Here is a 19170-nt window from a genome sequence, read left to right on the forward strand (position 1 = left end):
TTTGAAAACGGCATTTCCTGAAATTCCAAAATGAACTTAACATGGAGTAGCAAAGTTTTGGTTCCTTTATTAAACACGGATGCCTTTCTTGTGGGGTCTGCATACTATGAACTGTAAGTATTACACTGTCATCTACTGGAAGCGGTTGTCATAACACTACCGGTTAGTGTTTCGTCTCCAGAAAATGAATCCCAAAAAGACTACAGTAAAATTCTTAGGAAAACTTTTAGTTTAAAACAATTGGGTTTAATGCACACACTGCAAATAGCTCTGTACTTAATTACATTCTTAAATTAGAACAGGAAAATGACAATTTTGAGCTACATTTCAAGATAAACAAACTCATTTATCCTACCCAAACTTAGTAGGACAATTTCTATTGTACAAGTGATGTTGAAATGATAATATCAAACCAAAAAACAACTAAAAGCAGCAACGAGTACAAAATACAAATCAAAACTACACTTATTTTCATTTCTATTTAAATGACTTCTTGCTTTACATGTACTGTGAGTCCAGAATATCCAGATACTTGGAGTCAATAAGTCTTGGGAGAAAACTGGTCCTGAAGCAACAAAAAAAAAACATACAGAAATATTGTCATATTTAATACAGTGATAAAATAACAGTTTAAAGAAAAATCATTCCTACTTTGACCAAACATTGCATTCTATATTCAACAATGATTCTTTTTGACAGCGACGTCAATGACAGACATTGAATGACAGACAGAAATTATTTTTTCTCCATCCTCACCTGACGGGAACGAGCAAGATCATCAGGAGAGGGAAAACCATCTTCATGTAGGGCAGAGGATACATTCCAAAGGCACACAATACGATGAGCTGGATCATCTGCAGGCCCGTAAAGGAATGCACGATTCTCTGGGGCACTCGGCGGATGTAGTGGCTGGGCGGATAGGCCGTCTAAATCAACAACAAAGTACCCAAAAAAGTCACAAACTTCTTCTTGGTAGGATGACAATACACTCGTGCCTCCAATGACCCAAAATGTGATTGGAAAGGTATGTTAGGTGCACACCTGCTCCTTCAGCAAGAGGGCCATGCGGTCCACCATCTGGTTGCCGTCCAATGACGTGGCGGCGATGTAGAGGAAGAGACCGTAGAGAACGGGTTTGGGAATCCACTGAAGAGGAATGGGCAGCATGAAGGCCGACAGGCCGATCAGAATGTTGGCCACCAGCGAGGTCAGGCGCGTTTCCTTAACGCTGACGATGCTGTTACCCATTTAGACCACAAACAAAAGTCTTTCAGGTGCTCGTTATCAATAACCGTATTCTTATATATTTAAACTGCTTTAAAAACCTAAAAATAACTTTCATATTTTCAGTTTTAGCAGATTTTTTTGGTAATTCGTCACATATCGTCATTTTTGGGGCGTTTTGGAAGAATATCATTTCTAAATGTATTGTTTTCACATCCATATGCAAGAATTTGATATCCATTTTACCCATTTTTGTCAATAGTGGCTACAGGAAGACTGTTCTCCACCCGTGACATAACTGCTCAGAGGTAAGTCTTGTTTACCATCTTGGTGTATGTCGTGCGTTGTGTTTTCGGGCTAGGAATTGAACTCACGTGTTGTAGACATGGCCATTTTCCACGTGTTGCTCCATTTTGGCCAGCTGACGGGCGTGCAAGGAGGAATGCGGGAAGGCGGCGTGCATCCACGGCAAGCCCAGGCAGGACATGAGGATGTTGATGAGACCCGTCAGAACTAAGTCCCAATGGAATGCCGTTCCTTTCAGTAGCCTGCCAACAAGGAAAAAAACATTGTAAAACCTGTAAAGGTAACTTGTTTCTAAATATCTTAAAAACATGGATTGGAAATAAGATTTTTGTTAAAGTGGCACTAAAGTCTTTTTCCATTCTTTCCATTTAGTTCTTTTCACAGCGTTCAGAATGTCATTTTTCTTAAGATACTTTATTTTATATACTCATTTACTCGATTTTTAATTTGAATACTCTTATCTCTGATTGGCCATAGTTGGTAGATGTGCCCAATTTCAAATTCTGCCTTCAAACATGGTAACAATAATAGATTTTTTATTTATTTAAAGACTATACCCATTCTATACTATTGAGAAATAACTTTAATGCCCCTTTTAAGCAAAAATGTCCATCTCATACTTATGTTCCGGCACGTGGGTGAGCGAAATGACAATGTTCTGGTCGATGAAAATGAGCAGGGCCAGGAGGAAGCCCAGGCCGACGGCGCTCAGGGCGTTCAGGCCCGATAGCTTGTCGAAGGGAGGATATTTGAAGACGGGACCGTTGTGGACGCTGAACACCGGCACTGTCGGGAGGGTGGAAGCCATTACATTATGTGGGGGGCCATGTGGTAAAACCAAAAACCAAAAACGAGCACTTACGTCGTATATTGACAAAGAGGTAGGAACCAATGAAGGAGAATACCAGAACGGAGATGGGCAAGGCGCAGTCAGACACCACTTCTCGGACATTGCCGTTCATGTACGGGCTGGAAAGATGGGAGACGTGATGCTTAACACGTGATGAATTAATGTATTTTGATATGTTAATATGCTTTTTTTATTTTTTTGTGGAGACACGGTCATCTATTGATTGGTAGATCACAATTCTGTGGGGTGCATTCGCAAATTTGTTGTGTTGTTTTGAGTGATTTACCTTCTTTTGACAAGGTAGAGGGCATAACCAAGCCATAAAGTGCCCAGCATGAGCAACAGGCACAAAATGGGGATCTCCCGAGAGCAGTTGACCAGAGTCTGGGGAAGGAAGACCAAGTTTCCCTGGCCGTGATCCGTTTCCAGTGGATCGCTTTGATTGGGGTGAGCTGACGTCTGATTGTTCATCTTTTCCAGAACCTCGGTGATCTGTTGAAGCACCAGAGTGCTGTTGGAGCTCGCCAGTGTAGGCCCGTGGAAGAAGTGTTGGAAAACTATCATTGGGGAAACAAAAAGGTGGATGTGATCATTGGTTCAAAATCGCAGGAATGTCTTTTATTCTAAGAACTTATACATTTCTATCCTGTTTTGCATGTTTGCTGGGAAGAGGATTTCACAAAAGAAAAAGGTAAGATTGGAATTTTCAATGGGGAAACTACATTTTATTGCATTTTAATTTGAGTTTGCTTCATTGTAAAGAGAAATTAAAATGAGACCGTTCATGTATTGCTTACATATTGACATTGACCTTTGTATAATGAGCATTTCAGACATTTACTTGATTTATTTCTATCTGAAAGAGTAGACATATTTTAGAGACTCACTTTTTACGGTGCCTTTGACTGCATCACCGACAAACGCAATAGAGATGAACAATGCGATGACTTCCTCAGTGGAGCTAGAAGAGGTACGCAGACATAACGTTATCACTTATTGTAATGAAACGTTACGGCGCGAAATGAAGGAAAGCTCATCTTCGTCTCGTGAGAATAGAAATTGGTTTGAAAATGTACCGTTTGAAGAGCTTCATCAGCAGGCTGACGTTGAATAAACCTCCGAGGATGAGGAACAAACTGTTCCACAAGCCGATGCAAGCGTAGAAGCTGTCAAAGTCCAAGTCGTAGTCGTCACAGATGCCACGGATCACTAGATAACGCATTTTAAACAGATTTTTTGGTTTAATAGAAGTCATGTGGCTTGGCTTGAGTCAGATTTACAGTAAAACTTCAGTTTTAAGACTACCGACCTGTTTGACTAAGACTAATAAACAACTCAACCTCATAAATGGAATCTGTTGACATTATTGAGCATTTGTTTTTGACATATTTCCATTTCCGTCCATGTTTCAGGGGAGAGAACATTGCTCAGAGTACGCACCACTGATGAAAATCGCCAGGGGTGCCGTGGTCAGCGGAATGACAAGTGGAGAACCGGCAAACAGTGAGTAGATCACCCCTCCAATGCTTTGGCCCACTATGGTCTTCTGAACATCTGGGGAAGTTTTTGTGAAGGCATTATTACCATTAGAATTGTTTTTTATCCCAATCTCAGACTTAAAATGTTCCTTTTTATCATCCTACTTATACAAACTAACTAGTTTTTTTTTATTTGAACTACTTTTGTCAAAAATACTGACATTTGAAGAGAAAAAAATGATAAAATATCCCTTAAAAGGCCATTTTGAATGTCAGTGCTGATCTTCTACATGTACACATGACATGGGCTTACTTTATTTGCTTTTTAATAATATTGAAGCTTTTAACGAGTCCTTACCGATCTCTCCTCTTGTGCTTTCATCGTTGAGAGAGCCAAAGGCGATGGCCGGCAGCAAGATTGCGATGTAAAGGAAAATAGCCGTGGTGGTGTACTTGAGCAGAGAGCGGTCCTTTCCTATAATACCTTCAGGCGGAGAAAGTACAAAGTCAAATCACATTTACAGAAAAGCCTATTTGTAGTACAACTAACTTGTTACCATCAGTGAAGTCAGAAGGGTAAAGTGGAAGGCGCCGCCGCAGGTCGTCGTAAACACCTTTGCCAGCTTTGAAGAAATCTTTAAACTGAGAAGGAAAAAAAGTGGCAGTTATGTTTGCGCAAAAGTGGAAGAATGACCGGATGTATTGTACTAATGGTGGAAGTACTGTTGAAAACAGTAGATATTTAGATAGTAAACTATCTCTCATGAATATAATTTTGAAACCTGGTTTCAACAGTACTTGGATTTTAAACAGTACTTAGATGTTAAACAGTACTTAGATATTAAACAGTACTCATATATTAAACAGTACTTGGATATTAAACAGTACTTGGATATTAAACTCTCTCTCTCTTAGATATTAAACAGTACTTGGATATTAAACAGACTTTGTGAAGGACCAGTAAAGGATGGGTCCTCACTCAAAGTATGTCCCCCTCCCCCTCACCTTAAGTGGTTTTCCCTTCCTTGGATCAGAGTCATCCGCCTGGTCGACTTCCACCTTCTCTTTGACTACAGAAAGTTGTTGACGTTGGCAGACAAGCTCCAGTTTGAACTCCTCCTTGGTGTTGGTTCCCAGTAGCCTCTGTCGGAAGGAAATGTCCGAGAACATGGTGGCGAACGTCCGGGCCACTTCGATGGCCGACTTGGTGCTTTTCTGGAACATACCAAAGTTTTGAGTGTCTATAGATGATCTCCTCTACTGGAATATATAGTCTACTTTCCTACCGTTCTAGGTGGGGCCAGTATGAGGATAATATAGCGCGCCTCACGGCAGTTGGCTCCCCAGTTTTGCGGCCTTTCGAGACGTGCGATGCAGACGTGGCCTCTCGGCAGGTTACTCACATTGCACCTAAACGTTCAACAACAAACAATCTGTAAATCTACATGCCCCATTGTGTTATTATTATTACTTTTTTGATGCAGAAACACAAACTGGACATAAAAAACAACTATAACTGCTACAAGGCAAGGTCACAGATTTAAACTTACAGAATACAAAGCCAGGACTGCTGGTAATGAATTCCCGTGCCCGTCACAGTCACTCCCTGAAGGGTTTCCGATAGTAGGTGAACTGGTGATATACAAACAAAAAACATTCCAAAATAAATAAATATGATGTTCCAAAGTCAACCTCATGTAAATGTTCAAACTCTTACCATCCATCTCCTCTCCTCCTCCATCTGTGAACAGCGAGTCTACCACCTGGTTGACGTCATAGCCGACGTGTCCATCGTCCACCATGCTGCCCAACATTTGTCTCAGAACACCGTCCAGAGTGGACGCCCCTACGTCCAGGAGGATGCTGGCCTGGGCCAGGAAGGCGTCCACATCTCGGTGGGAACGGACCTCCTCGCAAAAGTCCATCGGCTTCACGTACTACGAGAAATAATCTAAAGGACTCAGCTCAGGTGACTTAACTCTTTGGCTAAAACTAAGACTGGAGAGACTTTTGTCCAATTTGTATTTTCAATTCAGTTTTTGTGACGGCATTCATTTTAGTGGTTTAAATCCTCAATGAGTGCTTTTTTTTTGCAATTTGTTTTGGAAATAATAATGTTTATTGGTGGAATAGGGGCTCATTTTTACCTTTCTTGATGTATTTAAAAGGTTGATTCTTGGAGTTTCCGCTTCTACGATAACAGAAAAAGGACAACACGGTATTAAAAAGCAGCATGGATGTTTTTGAGTGGAGGTATCTACCTATATTGAATCCGAGTTATCCTGAAAAATAATTCTTTTTATACCCGAAATGCTGATTTTGCTGTCGTTGTCGTAGACAGAGTCCTTGTGATGGACGCTGGAGTTATTCTCATCATTCTCATCTTTTTCTTGTTCGCCATCCCGCAACTCTGCAGACACATAAACATGGTCAGCTACTTTTAAGGTAAGCACAACAATTTATCATTTGCACAAAGACAAAATAATCCTATTTTAGTGGACATAAATGAACTAACTAGGGCCTTAAGATTTCATATTAAGCAAAAAAATAAGGGTGGTGACAGTTATCTATGAGGATCATATTTTTTCCAGGTAATGTTTCTTTGGTTCAAACCCAAATAATAAGATAAATAATCATACAAACCCATTTCCTGGAACACATATCCATTTTTAGGGCTCCCGGTGTGTCCAGCCTCTGCAAAATATGAAATATTTTTATCAAGGTCTATTGCATTGCGTATATTTAGTGTTTAATGTTCGACCAAATAGTTATACGGATTAAAAACATTCATTTGTTATCATTATATCTACAAATTGAAGCAAGTAGTACTAAATTACTGGTAAAATACACTATATATGAACAAAATCGAACAAATTATTCCTTTACATTCAGTTACATTTACTGTATTAGTGTTTTTTTATTTTTATTTTTTAATTGATTGGTTTTATTTTAACGTCGGTGTGTAAAACACGTTACATTAACTTGAGTCAATAATTTTCTTGGCCGTGAAGACAACATATGGTCTTGAACAAACATGACAATCGGAGAGCTGTCTAGAAAAGCAAACCATTTCGAAGCTGATAAAGAAAAATAACAATAAAAAAATAGGTCAGTACTTTCAATGCTTTTGCACTAAAATTAGTTTATCAAATAAAACATATAGTCCTTGGGAGAAAAAAAATTGTAGTGCTTATTATCCGGCACTATTTTGTTTTTCCAACTGGCATTTGGACAAAGTCAGATAAAGATGGAGGTGTTACCAAGTCAAAAAAAAATATCTTTTCCGATCTCCCTTACAATGAAAACCAGGGAGCAGCTGTGCCCGCTGTTTTCAAGTTGTTTTCTTTCTATAAAGACAATCTATTTGGCTTTGAGGTGTCCTGTGCCAGACTCAGTCTTGAAAACAAGACATTTTCAAGGACTTTTTTCCACTCTCACAGTTCTAAATTCTCAATATTTGTAGCTTGTAAGTCACATTCGAGACATTTTGAATGTTCTACCGTGAAGCAAAAAGATCAAATTTAGCATCACAGTCTTACCAGTTTTTTTTTTAGAATTTCTTTACTAAGAAAAAATCTTGTCTTTACTTTGTGACATTAAGTTTATCGCATAATCGGCTGGCTAATTAGCTTTACCACCTCGCTGGGCTACTTAGGGAAGTCCCAAATATCTGAAAAGTTTATAGTGTGGGAACAATAATACAAACACGAAATGAATAATGGGTGGGGCTTATGGATGAATTTCAGATTATTTCCCTAGTCATTCGTGAGCAATGGCTACTTTCAGGAGTTAAAAATAGTACATAAAAGGCCAAATAATAAGAAATAGTCAACCTAAAAAGACAGTCCCCCTATTCCGGTATCTCTGGGAACGTATTAACTGCAATAAATGAGGGATTACCGTAAAAGGGGCTCGTAAACTTGTCTTTTCTTCAATTGAAATGAATGGGGAATACTTTCGGCTGCCGTCACGCTAACACCTGAAATACCTGAAGGGTTCACTGTGTGAAAACCCGTGGGGAATGTTGCAATCATTATTTTAAGGGAGTTGTCCTTGAGAAATTACAAATTGAATACAAAACAGCCCTTGGAAATCAGTCAGCTTGGCGATCGCTACGTGCAAATGTGTTTACATTTAGAAGTGTCCACGTATGTGTAGTCCAGAAATGGAATATAAAGCAAATAGCAGGAAGGTAAAGCCTCACAGCTCAGTTCACTTCAACAACTCCAAGTATGGCTTTTTCAAACCACCTGATGTTTGTTCGCAGTGGATGTAGTCAGTGGAGCGACGGTAATCTCAGCCGTAAATTTACTACAAATTCAGTTAGTACATCTTTTTGCAACACATGATATAACAACTACTAGATAGTATCAAATGGAAATTTAAAGTATGCCAGATCTAACACGGAACATTCTTCTTCTTGCTAATCTTCTTAATCTGGGACCTCAGTTTGCACTTTTAAAAAAAATGTGGATGAAAATCTCCCACAAATGAGGCTGCCTAACATAAATCTCTCGATGACATTTCTGCTTAACATACTCGAACACTTTAAACAGGAAACAATGAATAAAACTCAAGTCAAAACCAAGTGAAATTGGGTGAAATCAACCGACACAGACAAAAGAGGTCACCAGTCCTTGAGAGAAGCACAAAATAGAGATATTTTTGTATTTAACTTACCGGTCGGCACAAAATGGAGAACCTTTTTGTCCTCCATTTTTTCCCAAAGGGACTCAGGTGAGATGCCACCGAGAGGTCAAGCCATCCCTTTTATCTTTGCCCTGATTTTGTCCAACTCTTTTTCATTCTCTCTCTCTCCTCGCCACACGTGGAGGTCCTAAAACCTCCACCACTAGCACATGCGCTTCTAAAAGAGGAAGTGGTTAGGAGACGTGCCGGGGTGGAGGCCTTCTCTCTTTCTTTCTTTTTTTTTTTCCCTCCCTCCTCTAGCTGACTCATGTTACAAGCTATGACTGACATGGCCATAAGATTAGGGACACTTTCCTAACATTTAATCTCAGAATCTTGCCTGTAAATGAGATAATATCATCCATTTTTATTAAAATTTGGATTGTGTTTAAAGGCGGGTTATGATAGGCTTTTCAATTACAGAATATCTTTATTGAATTCAATTGAATTGAATGGTTTTATCATCCTTATTCAACTATAGTGAGTATAATCTGCTAGGTGTAGTGTATATAAAGTATAGGTAATTGAATTGAATGCTTTTATCATCCTTATTCAAGTATAATGAATATAATCTGCTAGGTGTAGTATATATAAAGTATAGGTAATTGAATTGAATGCCTTTATCATTTTTATTCAAGTAAAATGAGAATAATTGTGTAACTGTAGTGTTTATAAAGTATACAGTTAGAATGTAGTCAGTCTGTCAATGTAAAGTATTGGTTTTCTTTGCAAGTATAACAGGAAAAGTATTCTTTAAATTAATTAATTTGGGGAGGGGGGAGTGGGTTACAGTTTTTAATTGTTCCATAAGTGACATTTACAACTAAAGCAATTCTAATTAATTTGTTCTGTGATCCCGTTGGGGATTATGTTGGCGGTAATAAAAAAAATAAGTTACATTTTTGAAAACAGCACTGTTTGAGTGACGTCTTTCAACCAAAGTTGTCATAAATTGCATTTGCTGCTCCAGTTATTCACTTCCTAAATCATCCAATCATCGCGTTCAGAAGACAAAAATGATCTCTCATAGGACTTGAATTTGGTCGAAATTTGTTTAAACGACATTTTCACTCCATTGGAAGTTATGTGTTTAAAAAAAGATGTATTAGGTTGTGTAGTTTTAGAAAGAATGTTGCAAAAAATTCAAGATTTTCAAGATTCACAGGTGGTGACAGAACAGCATTCTCAGCCTGTTATGCTCCGGTGCATATTTAACAGATAAAACAAAAAAAAATACCCAACATTTTACATATCTTTGACGAAGTAAGAAACGAGCTATGTCCTCAAGCAGTAAAGTACATAAAACAACATCCTAAGATGATTATATACATTAAATTGCAGTTCATAATTCCAACATAGTCATTAATGATGTGGCTTGAACTGACCCATAATCTCCAATTTCAAATATATTTTTCAAAAATGACTTTTTACTCTATAAAACTATGATAAATAATAAATAATAAGAAAAAATAATGCTTTGGGGCATTATATTTAGCTCCCATAGATCATTAGTCGAATTATAAATGGCTTATATTATGATTTCAATGGAAGTGTTCCTTTAGAATAATTAAATACTGATATAAAATTATATATAGAGCATTTTTTTTAGATTATGCAAGATGGTTGCACCAAAGTTATTCAATAGATTGTGACCTTGAACTCTGAGTGATGAAAATGCTGCATTAATAAACTAATCTTCTCTGCAAGGGCAAACTTTTTTTTGCGTTTTATGGTACAGTAACTTATTAATCGGCCCCTAGGAACAATGGGAGGGGCCAAACTGCAAGTCAAAAAACAAAAAAAATGCATACAGTATATTTTTACTGCAATTTTTAATCCAGGACATTTTCTTGAACATGCATTTTTTGTCATAAAGTGGACCATTCTATTATGAAATAATGAATTTTATAAACAGTATTTATTTTATTCTGACTTGTTTTCAGATTTTAATGTTTATTTTTACTCGGTTTGCCCCAAAAAAGACTAATTCTGCCAATGTAGATCAATTCTGTAAAACCCAAAATAAAATTATGAATAATAGTAAGACTAGTTTTATAAGTAGACATTGGATGACATATAAATGCTCCTGAAAATACCTGTTGATAATATACTACCTACTGAGACCTAGAAATGTACAACAAGGTTATTTTTTCTCCATTAACCATTAAAGGTATAGAAGAAAAAAATTGAAAAGTGATACAATTTCAATATATTTTGCAGCAAGGACACTAAATTAGCACATTTTAGCCAATCAAAAAGCAAATATTTCACATTTCTTTTGCTCATTTGTTGGAAAAGTACCTGCAATTTCTCATGCAATATTGTTTACATTTCCATTTTTTTATTTTTTTGATCACCACTACACTGATTTAGTTTTTTAAAATGACCCATGAAAGGAGAATACTTTTATCTGCTGCTCATAAAGTTATGTATAATAATTTTATACATTAATTTTACTTAGAAAATAAAACATAAATTAAAATAGACAACGTTGATAAATTTGGCTGAATGAAAAAGATGGAAATACACATTTGGAGTTTTTTAAAGGCAGCTTGTTTCTTTTTACAACCATTTTTAGTCATTCTACACAATAGTAAGATAACAGAAATTGATTATCCATCAATGCATGCAAAATGAAATAATAGGATGGTTTTGTCTTACCTTGGGCAAAACGATTAAGCGTTATTTTTGAATTGTGGTCGAACTTCTTTTTCATCTTTGGCATGCAAATCTGCAATTTTTTTTAGATTTAAGGGTAAGAGGAGATTTAAAAAAAAGTGTAGCAGAGTTGTGCTTTTAGAATGTGAACTCCACAGGTAGATGCGAGCTGCTCACCACCAATGAGTAACACCTTTATGTGCTCTCGGCCAATCAGACGCAGGCAGGAGGCAATAAGGAAGCTTTGAATAAAAGTGGGAGATGGGGGAGGAAAGTGTGAGGACACAGCTAACTCTTCAAGGGCCTCTTTTCACATTTTAATGTGACTTGATGACTATGTAAAACTCTGAAAGTCTCCCATATGCATCAAGTCAGATTTTTAACCTTGAAATAAGCACATACGGGAAATCTTGTTGCGGTAAATCAACAGAAATCACGCTTTAAAAGCAATTCCCAATGATTGGGATAGTCTCCATGTGAATTGGTAGAAATCATCAACCCTACCAAGTGATTGGTCACCTATTGTAAACTCTCCGAGACAGACGAAATTATAATTAGCGTTGCAAATGTTTGCCCTTCACTGACCCCAAAGCAGGCGCTTCATAATAGCTCAATTCTCAAGTCAAATCCAATTGGATTTCACGCTGTAAGCTTCTGAGTTAGTTTTTCTACCATAAATGTGAACCTTTGTGGATATATACAAGTATTATTCTCCATTTAGTATTTGAAACAATGTATTCAAATGCATATTAGCATTATGATTTCACCTCATTTGCCAATAACAGAGTACAAAAAACTATAAACTTGGCCTATTTAAACAAAAAAAACCTACATTAAAGCATTATTTTTTGTTTTAGTTTAGGTGTTAATAAGTGTTGGTATATTTATTTATTTATTTTTTTGTACTTGGGCTTATTGTCAGGTGCAGGATTTTACAAATAAGTTGAGTTTTAAAACTCACATATTCCAAAAATGAAGGAATTAGTGTCTCAGTTTTTCGGTTTTAATGCAAGTTGAGTTAAAAGTAGTTTGTGCGAATACAACTTATTTTAGTAGGGTATTTTTTATTCCAGTTTTAGCTCATTTGGTCCAATTTTCCACATTTTAATCTGACTTTTTTCAACTGAATGTAAATTGAGAAAGCTCATATTACATTTTCTCCAATATTTTTACCTAAAAGCTATAAAAGTAAGTTGGCACAATAGTTTGATTGGTCATGTGGAAATGAAGTCAATCCATAAAGCTTTTATGAAGAGCTAACACGCGCTTTGGTCAGTTAATCAACAACAATTAGGTAATGAATCACCCATCATGACGCTGGACTCTGCCGGACGTTTGTGTTCTGTCTGCAAGAATTCAATGCGCCACACCATAATAGTCCAACTTTTAGAGGTGCAAAAGGGTCAGGATAATGACACGGATTGGTGACCTATTTTCTGCTTGAGCAGCCGGCTCGCACTAATGAGGAAGAACCCAAATGTCACTTTAACGCCAGCAAAAATCAATCAGGAGCACTTATTTTGAATATTTACAGAGGCATAAAAATAGATATGAAAGAGTTGAATGGTGTTATTAATAATAACCATAATAACCAGTTGCATGATTGTATTTGACCTCAAGCTACTACGTTGTAATTCTTAAGAAATGTACTGCAGATGGAGAGCAATAGGAGGCAGTATTACCAAAGAGAATCTAACCATCACTGCTTTTCCATCCACTTAATAGAGAGAACATATGGTCACACTTTATTTGTATGCCTGTTATAATTACATCATAAAACTAGCATAATAATGACAAAACACCTACCACTAATATGAAGGAATACTTGACTGTTACCATTACATATCCTAACCCAAAGAAGTTTGAAAAAATATCAACTATGCATTAAATTATTATACCTAATGACAATATGGTGCTTATATTGATAATGACCAATATGGCTAAGAAATGCACCGCAAAACTGAATACAATTTAGAGTAAAACTTTGAATATTCTATTCATTCTCTTAACTGCAGCCGAAAAGCATGATAGTACTGAAAACTATACATTCTGACACTCCAAAAATAATCATCCAAAAATAATCATCCCTTCTGTGCAATAACAATGTGCAATATTTTACCTTTTAAATGGCTTGTTCATGTTTTTAGCACCACTAATTTTGTATAATGACAATAAAGGCTTTTGATTTGCCTTTTGATCAATTTGATACTAATTATAGTATCAGTACATGACTAATATAGCATATAATTTCCTGTATAATAGTACTTTTTAAAAATATTTTAATGTTTACGCTTTTCTAACAGCAGGTAATTTATCTGTGAAGGCCTTTGTGATTTTTATTCTTTTTTTTTAACATTTTTATGTATTGCTGACTTGCCCTTTTGACCCCTAATTTTTTATTTTTTTCAGTTGCCGCAAGGAACTTTTCCCCCCTCATGAGGGCCCGACCTTTGAAAATAAGCTGAAGAAAACCACCTGGTCCAAGTTAAGGAAAGGTCACTCCAAGGTAAAGTAAAACAAACAAACAAAAATGGCGTGCCCATCCATCACCCTCCATCCCGTTGCAATGTTTACGAGGTCCGAATCTGTCTAACGTGAGCTTAATTACCGCCGACGCCGTCTGAAATCAAGCATATTTCCCCCCCAAAACGAATCCATCCATCCATTTTTGGACTGGACGGCGATTTTCTCAGCGTTTATACGCCATCGTCAAAGTGTCGAAAGACTGTGGGTGAATTACTGTAGCAGACAGTCATTGCAAAAAAAAAAAGTGCCTCTAGAGGAGGTGAGCTTGGACACAAAATTGCCTCCACGGGGAGAATTTCATGCGCCGACCAATCTAGTGAGGTCCCGCGAGGCTCCCGTTTGGGTCTGCGGGGGTTCCGGGCCAGTGACTGATTTGCTGTCATGGCTGTCCAGCTGCTCGCGCAGCGTGAAAGCGTGTTGCGCTCTGCAGATGTTTGCAGCTGCCTGCACAACTCGTTAGCTTCCTTTTTGGAGACGTAAGCCTGGATGAAAGCGTACACCTGCAAAATCAAAACACGTGGATGCCCTCCTTGCATGCGTAACCAGAGACGTTATACCTTCTTTTCTTCCCGCACTTGAAGAAACATTGCAAATTTTGTGGAGGAAAAAGCGGATTTGAGCTAGAATAGAAATTAGTAAATGCTTGAAAACATGGTCAAATGTTAGCATGTCTGTTTTTACTTCTTTAGTGTTAAACTGGAGCTTATCACAATGGAAATTGGGCCATTTTTTGTGTTTTGTAGAGTTTTGGAGATTCGAACCTTGAACCGCAGAACTGCGAGGCAGGTGTGCCGACCACATTGTTGTTTTTTTCCTCTAGAAACATGAAAGAACTCACATAGTACTTTTTTTACTTCTTCAGTATTAAAAAGAAGCTTATCCCAATGGAAATTGGGCCATTTTTGGAGTTTATTAGAGTTTTGGAGATTCGAACCTTGAACCGCAGAACTGCAAGGCAGGTGTGTCGACCACATTGTTGTTTATTCATCCAGAAACATGACCGAATTTTTTTAAGATTAATTTTGTCTCTGCTGATATTGTCATTGGAATCCAACATACAAATAGGCTAAAAAAAACATTGTTTTTATAATAACGACAACAAATTATTCAAGAAAAATCAATTGTAAAAAATAACTAATACTAATTTTGAAGGCTGACCAGTATCTTAGGACCAATTTGGTTTGACATTGGCGCTTTCCACTATGTTGTGTTTATGAAAAAGATTTGCGCCGACAAACGTGTGCACACGCTTCACGCACACGAATTCTCGGAGATCCAAACACACAAATGTGAACATTGCTACGCATCTGGAGGTGGAAATCAGGAAGGAACAGCTTGTCAAAGATTGAAAGGCAGACCGTTCTATAAATATTCACGTTTGCATAGCCTACATACAACAACACAATGTTGAGGAGGAAGAGGATTAGAAAAGCTAGGCTACAGTCTTCTGCTCAATTTTTACCAGGTCTGGGCACTGGCACAAAAACAAGGACTGACTAAAGAAATAAAGAAATAAAAAATAAAAAATATAACATACAAAAAGGATAGCTGTAGACCGCAGTTTCTTCCTAAAACTCCCAAGTGGCACATTAAAACTTTTTGGCCTATAAAGATATCAGGTTCTCAGTGTCAAAACATCTAAACAGGCTTTAAAAAAATAAAATTAGATAAAGAATAATAAATTACCTAAGAGTACCCATCGTAAATATATTTAATTGACTTTGATTATTTCATTTTTAGCTACGTCGATACTTTTTCACGAAAATTTTAATGAAGTTGCCTTGTATTCCATAGCCGCCATTCTACCCAATCTTGTTTTAATTTAGCACTTTAAATGATGTTTATTTGTATACGCTACGTAATTTATATTTCTGCAAAGACGACGGGGAGGGAGGAGCCAAACCCAGACGTCGTTAATCACGCCTTTATAACAATTAACAAGCAGATCAATTTCAATTATTTCGAGCACCTTCAAACGACGTGGCCAAAAGAAATCGCAGGATAGCGGCGGCGCCCCCACGTTGAAATGGCGCACCGTTAAAATGATCTGGTGGTAAATAACACGGGGGCTTCAACACCCCCGGAGCAACTTTTGATTGTTCTTATTGATCGGGCTTGGATTCAGAGCCTTTGCGCTAATAGGAATGGCATCGCAAGGAGGAAAGAGGGTGAAAGTGGGGAATTGATCCCATCCTTCTTCTTGTTTTTAATGCATGAAAACAATATATATTTGGTGGGAATGCATGTAAAGGGGAAAGAAGCGCTCATATTTCAGACATTTCTGTCCAAATGGTTCTAATCTGGCTTCCTCCCACGGTCCAAAAATATGCGAAGAGGGATGAAGGATGACTCCAAATGCTCTATTAGTGCAGAGTGTGTGCATGAATGATTGTTTGTCTACATGTGCCTTGCCATTGGCTGTCAACCAGTTGCCTATGTAGTAAGACTGTAAGGCTTTTTACCTTCATTTTTTGGAAGTTTGTATTTAAAGAACTGGATTAAAAGCCCTGAATATTCAGTTTTTTGTAGATCTAAAACAATGTTTAATTGAGCTTTTTTTAAAATATATTTTTAGATTTCACAAAATGATTTTTGAACGAAAAACAGAAAAAATTGAATAAAAAATTACAATGATATTACAATTATTGATTTAAGAGGGGGAAAATCAGGAAATTTAATATACATCTTTACTATTCATTTTAATTTGGTCTTAAAACAGAAAGTTGGCACTCATGATTTACTTCACCGGGCCAAACAAAAGGATGTGGAGGGCCAGATTTGGCCCCCGGACCGCCACTTTGACACACGTAGTATAGAGCCTAAAACTAGCAAAAATCGGACCAAAAATGTTGTCTTAGAACCCAAATATTCAGTTTTTATTCTCAATTTGTGCCCGTTTTCAGCAATTATCTCACTTTCAAGTTAAAATAAAAAATGATAGCGGCCCTTTAATTTAATACTATACTGTCAGTAATGAATATGATCTCAAATTTCATAGCCATGTAGACTGTATGTTAAGTGTCACTATAATCATGGCTTATTCACATCTTTAAACATTTTTTACCAAATTGTAACCACCTTTCTATTCTCATGAAAGTTTAATGTTTAGTTTAAAAACCAAAAATCCGACATCTCCACCCACGAATGAACTCACTTTATCTTATTTTCTGTCTTCCAAATCTTCCATTGGCTCCTAAAATTTACTTTAAAGAGGAACACAAAATTGGGCAATAGAGAAGCTTCTTTATTGGCAGAAATGATTTTTTTTTCCAGAACAGAAAATACTTGGATGGAAGCATTTCACATCTTTTAAAATCTGACTTGATGTATTTATGATGGCCAAGCAAAGTAAGTGGAATTCTTCTCTTTGATGGCTCCTGCTGGGCTCACTTACACAATGAGGAGGACGAGAAGGTTATTACACTCACAATGACTTTTTTATAGAGCAGCCGCAAAGAAGTCTGAGGCAATTGTCTTTGGGAAAATGGCCCATAATCCCGCTTTTAAAAGCAAGGGCATGTTTTATACTGTAGCTCTCCAGCTAACAAATAAACCCAGAGTTTGACAAACGACGCCGAAAAGCACGATTGTGGCGTCCGGTCTTTTTTCTTATGCATTCTTTACCAGACACCAAAGAATCAGGGCCTCTGTCCACCACATCAGAGTAAAATATCGTCCTTTTGTCTCTCTGGGATGTCCCCGACACCCCCTTTTGTCCCCCGGTATTGATTAGAAATAATGGTCATGTCGCAGTCACCATTAAAGGCTCAAGTTCATCCCATACAGTATAATTTTATATGTATATATAGACATTGGTGGATAGCTAGCAGAGCGATTTAAACAGTCACTTTTTGCCACGTCTCCATCATAGCAATGGCTACTTTATGTACAAGTGTACACGTCGATGACCTCTTGTTCGAGATCCGACCACGGCAAAATAGAAACGGAACTGCTGTACAAGAAATCTTAGGAGGAGGGAGTAGCTGCACCGTCCGCCAACTGCCTCCGGTCCACTTGGTGGCGGGAGAGGGAGCGCATTTGGGCTCAGTGTCCACGATGTAACAAGTGGAACGACAGAAGGCTGATAGCCGCTGAAGGCAGGAAGCCGTGCGGGGAGGCGGCGTTTGCCAGGCTTTTGGATGATAGGGTGACTTGGCCCAACAGGAGCTCGTTTTCCATGGCCTAAAAGTGGGAGGGACAAAGGCAGACAATGCTCTAGAATATTTAAAATGTCAGTTCAAGTTGGGTATTTTTCATAAAACATTGATTTTCATTAATTTGCATGGATTATAAACATTTTCAGTCATTTTGTGAAGTGTCCATGCATGTTTTTGGAATTTGGCAGGAAAACGGAGTACCCGGAGAAAACCCACACATGCCCCAGTAAGAACATGCAAACTCTACACAGGTGGACCAACCTGGATTTGAACCCAGGACCCCAGAGCTGCGAGCCCAACGCCCTAACCACTCAACCTGCCAGACCGCCTACATACAATATTATATTGTAAGTCCTGAAATACTATAGAACAAGAAGTGAGAGCCACACACCTGAGTAGGTATTTTTGTATCGAAAATGTTCCGCCGGGTTACGGTGTTTTCCAGTGAGGATGCGCTGCTTCCGTTTTCTCTGCGGCGGTGGGCGGGGCTTGGGGTGTTGGAGCGGCCCACCGTTGGCTCTTGGTCAGATTCGCTTCCGAACGTTTTCAGGGCATTTCCTAATGCAAAACAGACAAAAAACATGAATTGAAACTTCAGCCAAGTCATTCTAGAAGTCTAATCATGAAGGGATAATTTAATTTCCTTAAGGTTTTACCATAAAGTACTTTTATTTAACTTTGTACTCATGTCAGGTTAATGAGAACCATTGCTTACACAGTCATGGTAGCTTATTAAAATTAGTTTAATTGTTAAAAAAAAAACAAGAAAATGAATGATCCTTGGTCTAGTTGCAGTTTAATATCAACAATGAAGTAATCCTTATCCAACTAAAAGATTAATAACCAAAAAAGATGCCATCTCTAAAATAAATTCCTCTTTAAAAACCACTTAGACAAACTCCTTGAAATGAACATCAAGTTCATTCCTCAAAATTCATTCGTCCGTTCCAAATATTTCATATCTACTCGCTTGGCCTGGCGGCTTTTCCTTGGGAAAAGAGGCATCTATTTGAGGCAGGCAATTATTTATCTTAACGGGATGTTGCACCCGTCATCTTAGCGGGTCGAAAGTGTTTAACGTTTGAAATAACTAATATTCACGAGAGCGTGGCCTTAGTTTGGAACGGCTTGGCCGCCGATCAACAGAATATACGGCAAAAAAAAAGGAGCATCAGTATTCTGGCCCAGGCGCCGCGGTGCACCTGCATCTCCACATCGGCCTCATTAACTCATAGAGCCTTCTGACATGGCCAAACAACTCAGAGAGACTCTGTGTATCTTT

General features: G+C 37.8%; 2 protein-coding genes and 1 long non-coding RNA gene across 4 annotated transcripts in view; 1 reads left to right on the forward strand and 2 right to left on the reverse strand.

The window, feature by feature from the left end:
• Nucleotides 1-47: 47 nt before the first annotated feature.
• Nucleotides 48-11373, reverse strand: LOC144207279 (solute carrier family 4 member 11-like). 2 transcript variants are annotated; one of them, XM_077732663.1, is made up of 20 exons: nt 11209-11373; nt 6502-6552; nt 6164-6268; nt 6006-6049; nt 5576-5795; nt 5409-5490; nt 5145-5268; nt 4864-5073; nt 4416-4500; nt 4217-4342; nt 3821-3934; nt 3457-3589; nt 3268-3341; nt 2667-2937; nt 2393-2499; nt 2151-2316; nt 1599-1772; nt 1042-1237; nt 757-926; nt 48-565 (listed from the first exon to the last, which is right to left on the reverse strand). In XM_077732663.1, the coding sequence occupies exons 1-20, from the start codon at nt 11270-11272 to the stop codon at nt 499-501; spliced, it is 2583 nt and encodes an 860-aa protein (XP_077588789.1). In that variant the 5' UTR covers nt 11273-11373; the 3' UTR covers nt 48-498. The 2 variants fall into 2 exon arrangements, with proteins under 2 accessions (XP_077588789.1, XP_077588790.1); XM_077732664.1 differs by lacking the exon at nt 11209-11373 and adding an exon at nt 8539-8744.
• On the forward strand, nt 6194-18237 carry LOC144207283 (uncharacterized). Its single transcript, XR_013328622.1, has 3 exons — nt 6194-6303; nt 13615-13711; nt 18077-18237. It is a non-coding gene; the product is annotated as an uncharacterized LOC144207283 (long non-coding RNA).
• The window catches only part of gfra4b (GDNF family receptor alpha 4b), a 25772-nt gene continuing 23566 nt past the window's right edge, over nt 16965-19170 (reverse strand). The window contains exons 7-8 of the mRNA XM_077732665.1: nt 18280-18446; nt 16965-17913 (exon numbers count right to left, since the gene is read on the reverse strand). Coding sequence (XP_077588791.1) covers nt 17776-17913; nt 18280-18446 — 305 coding nt within the window. The 3' untranslated portion in view covers nt 16965-17775. The remainder of the gene's footprint in view (nt 17914-18279; nt 18447-19170) is intronic.

Source organism: Stigmatopora nigra, chromosome 14, assembly GCF_051989575.1.
Source record: "Stigmatopora nigra isolate UIUO_SnigA chromosome 14, RoL_Snig_1.1, whole genome shotgun sequence".
Lineage (NCBI taxonomy): Eukaryota > Metazoa > Chordata > Actinopteri > Syngnathiformes > Syngnathidae > Stigmatopora > Stigmatopora nigra.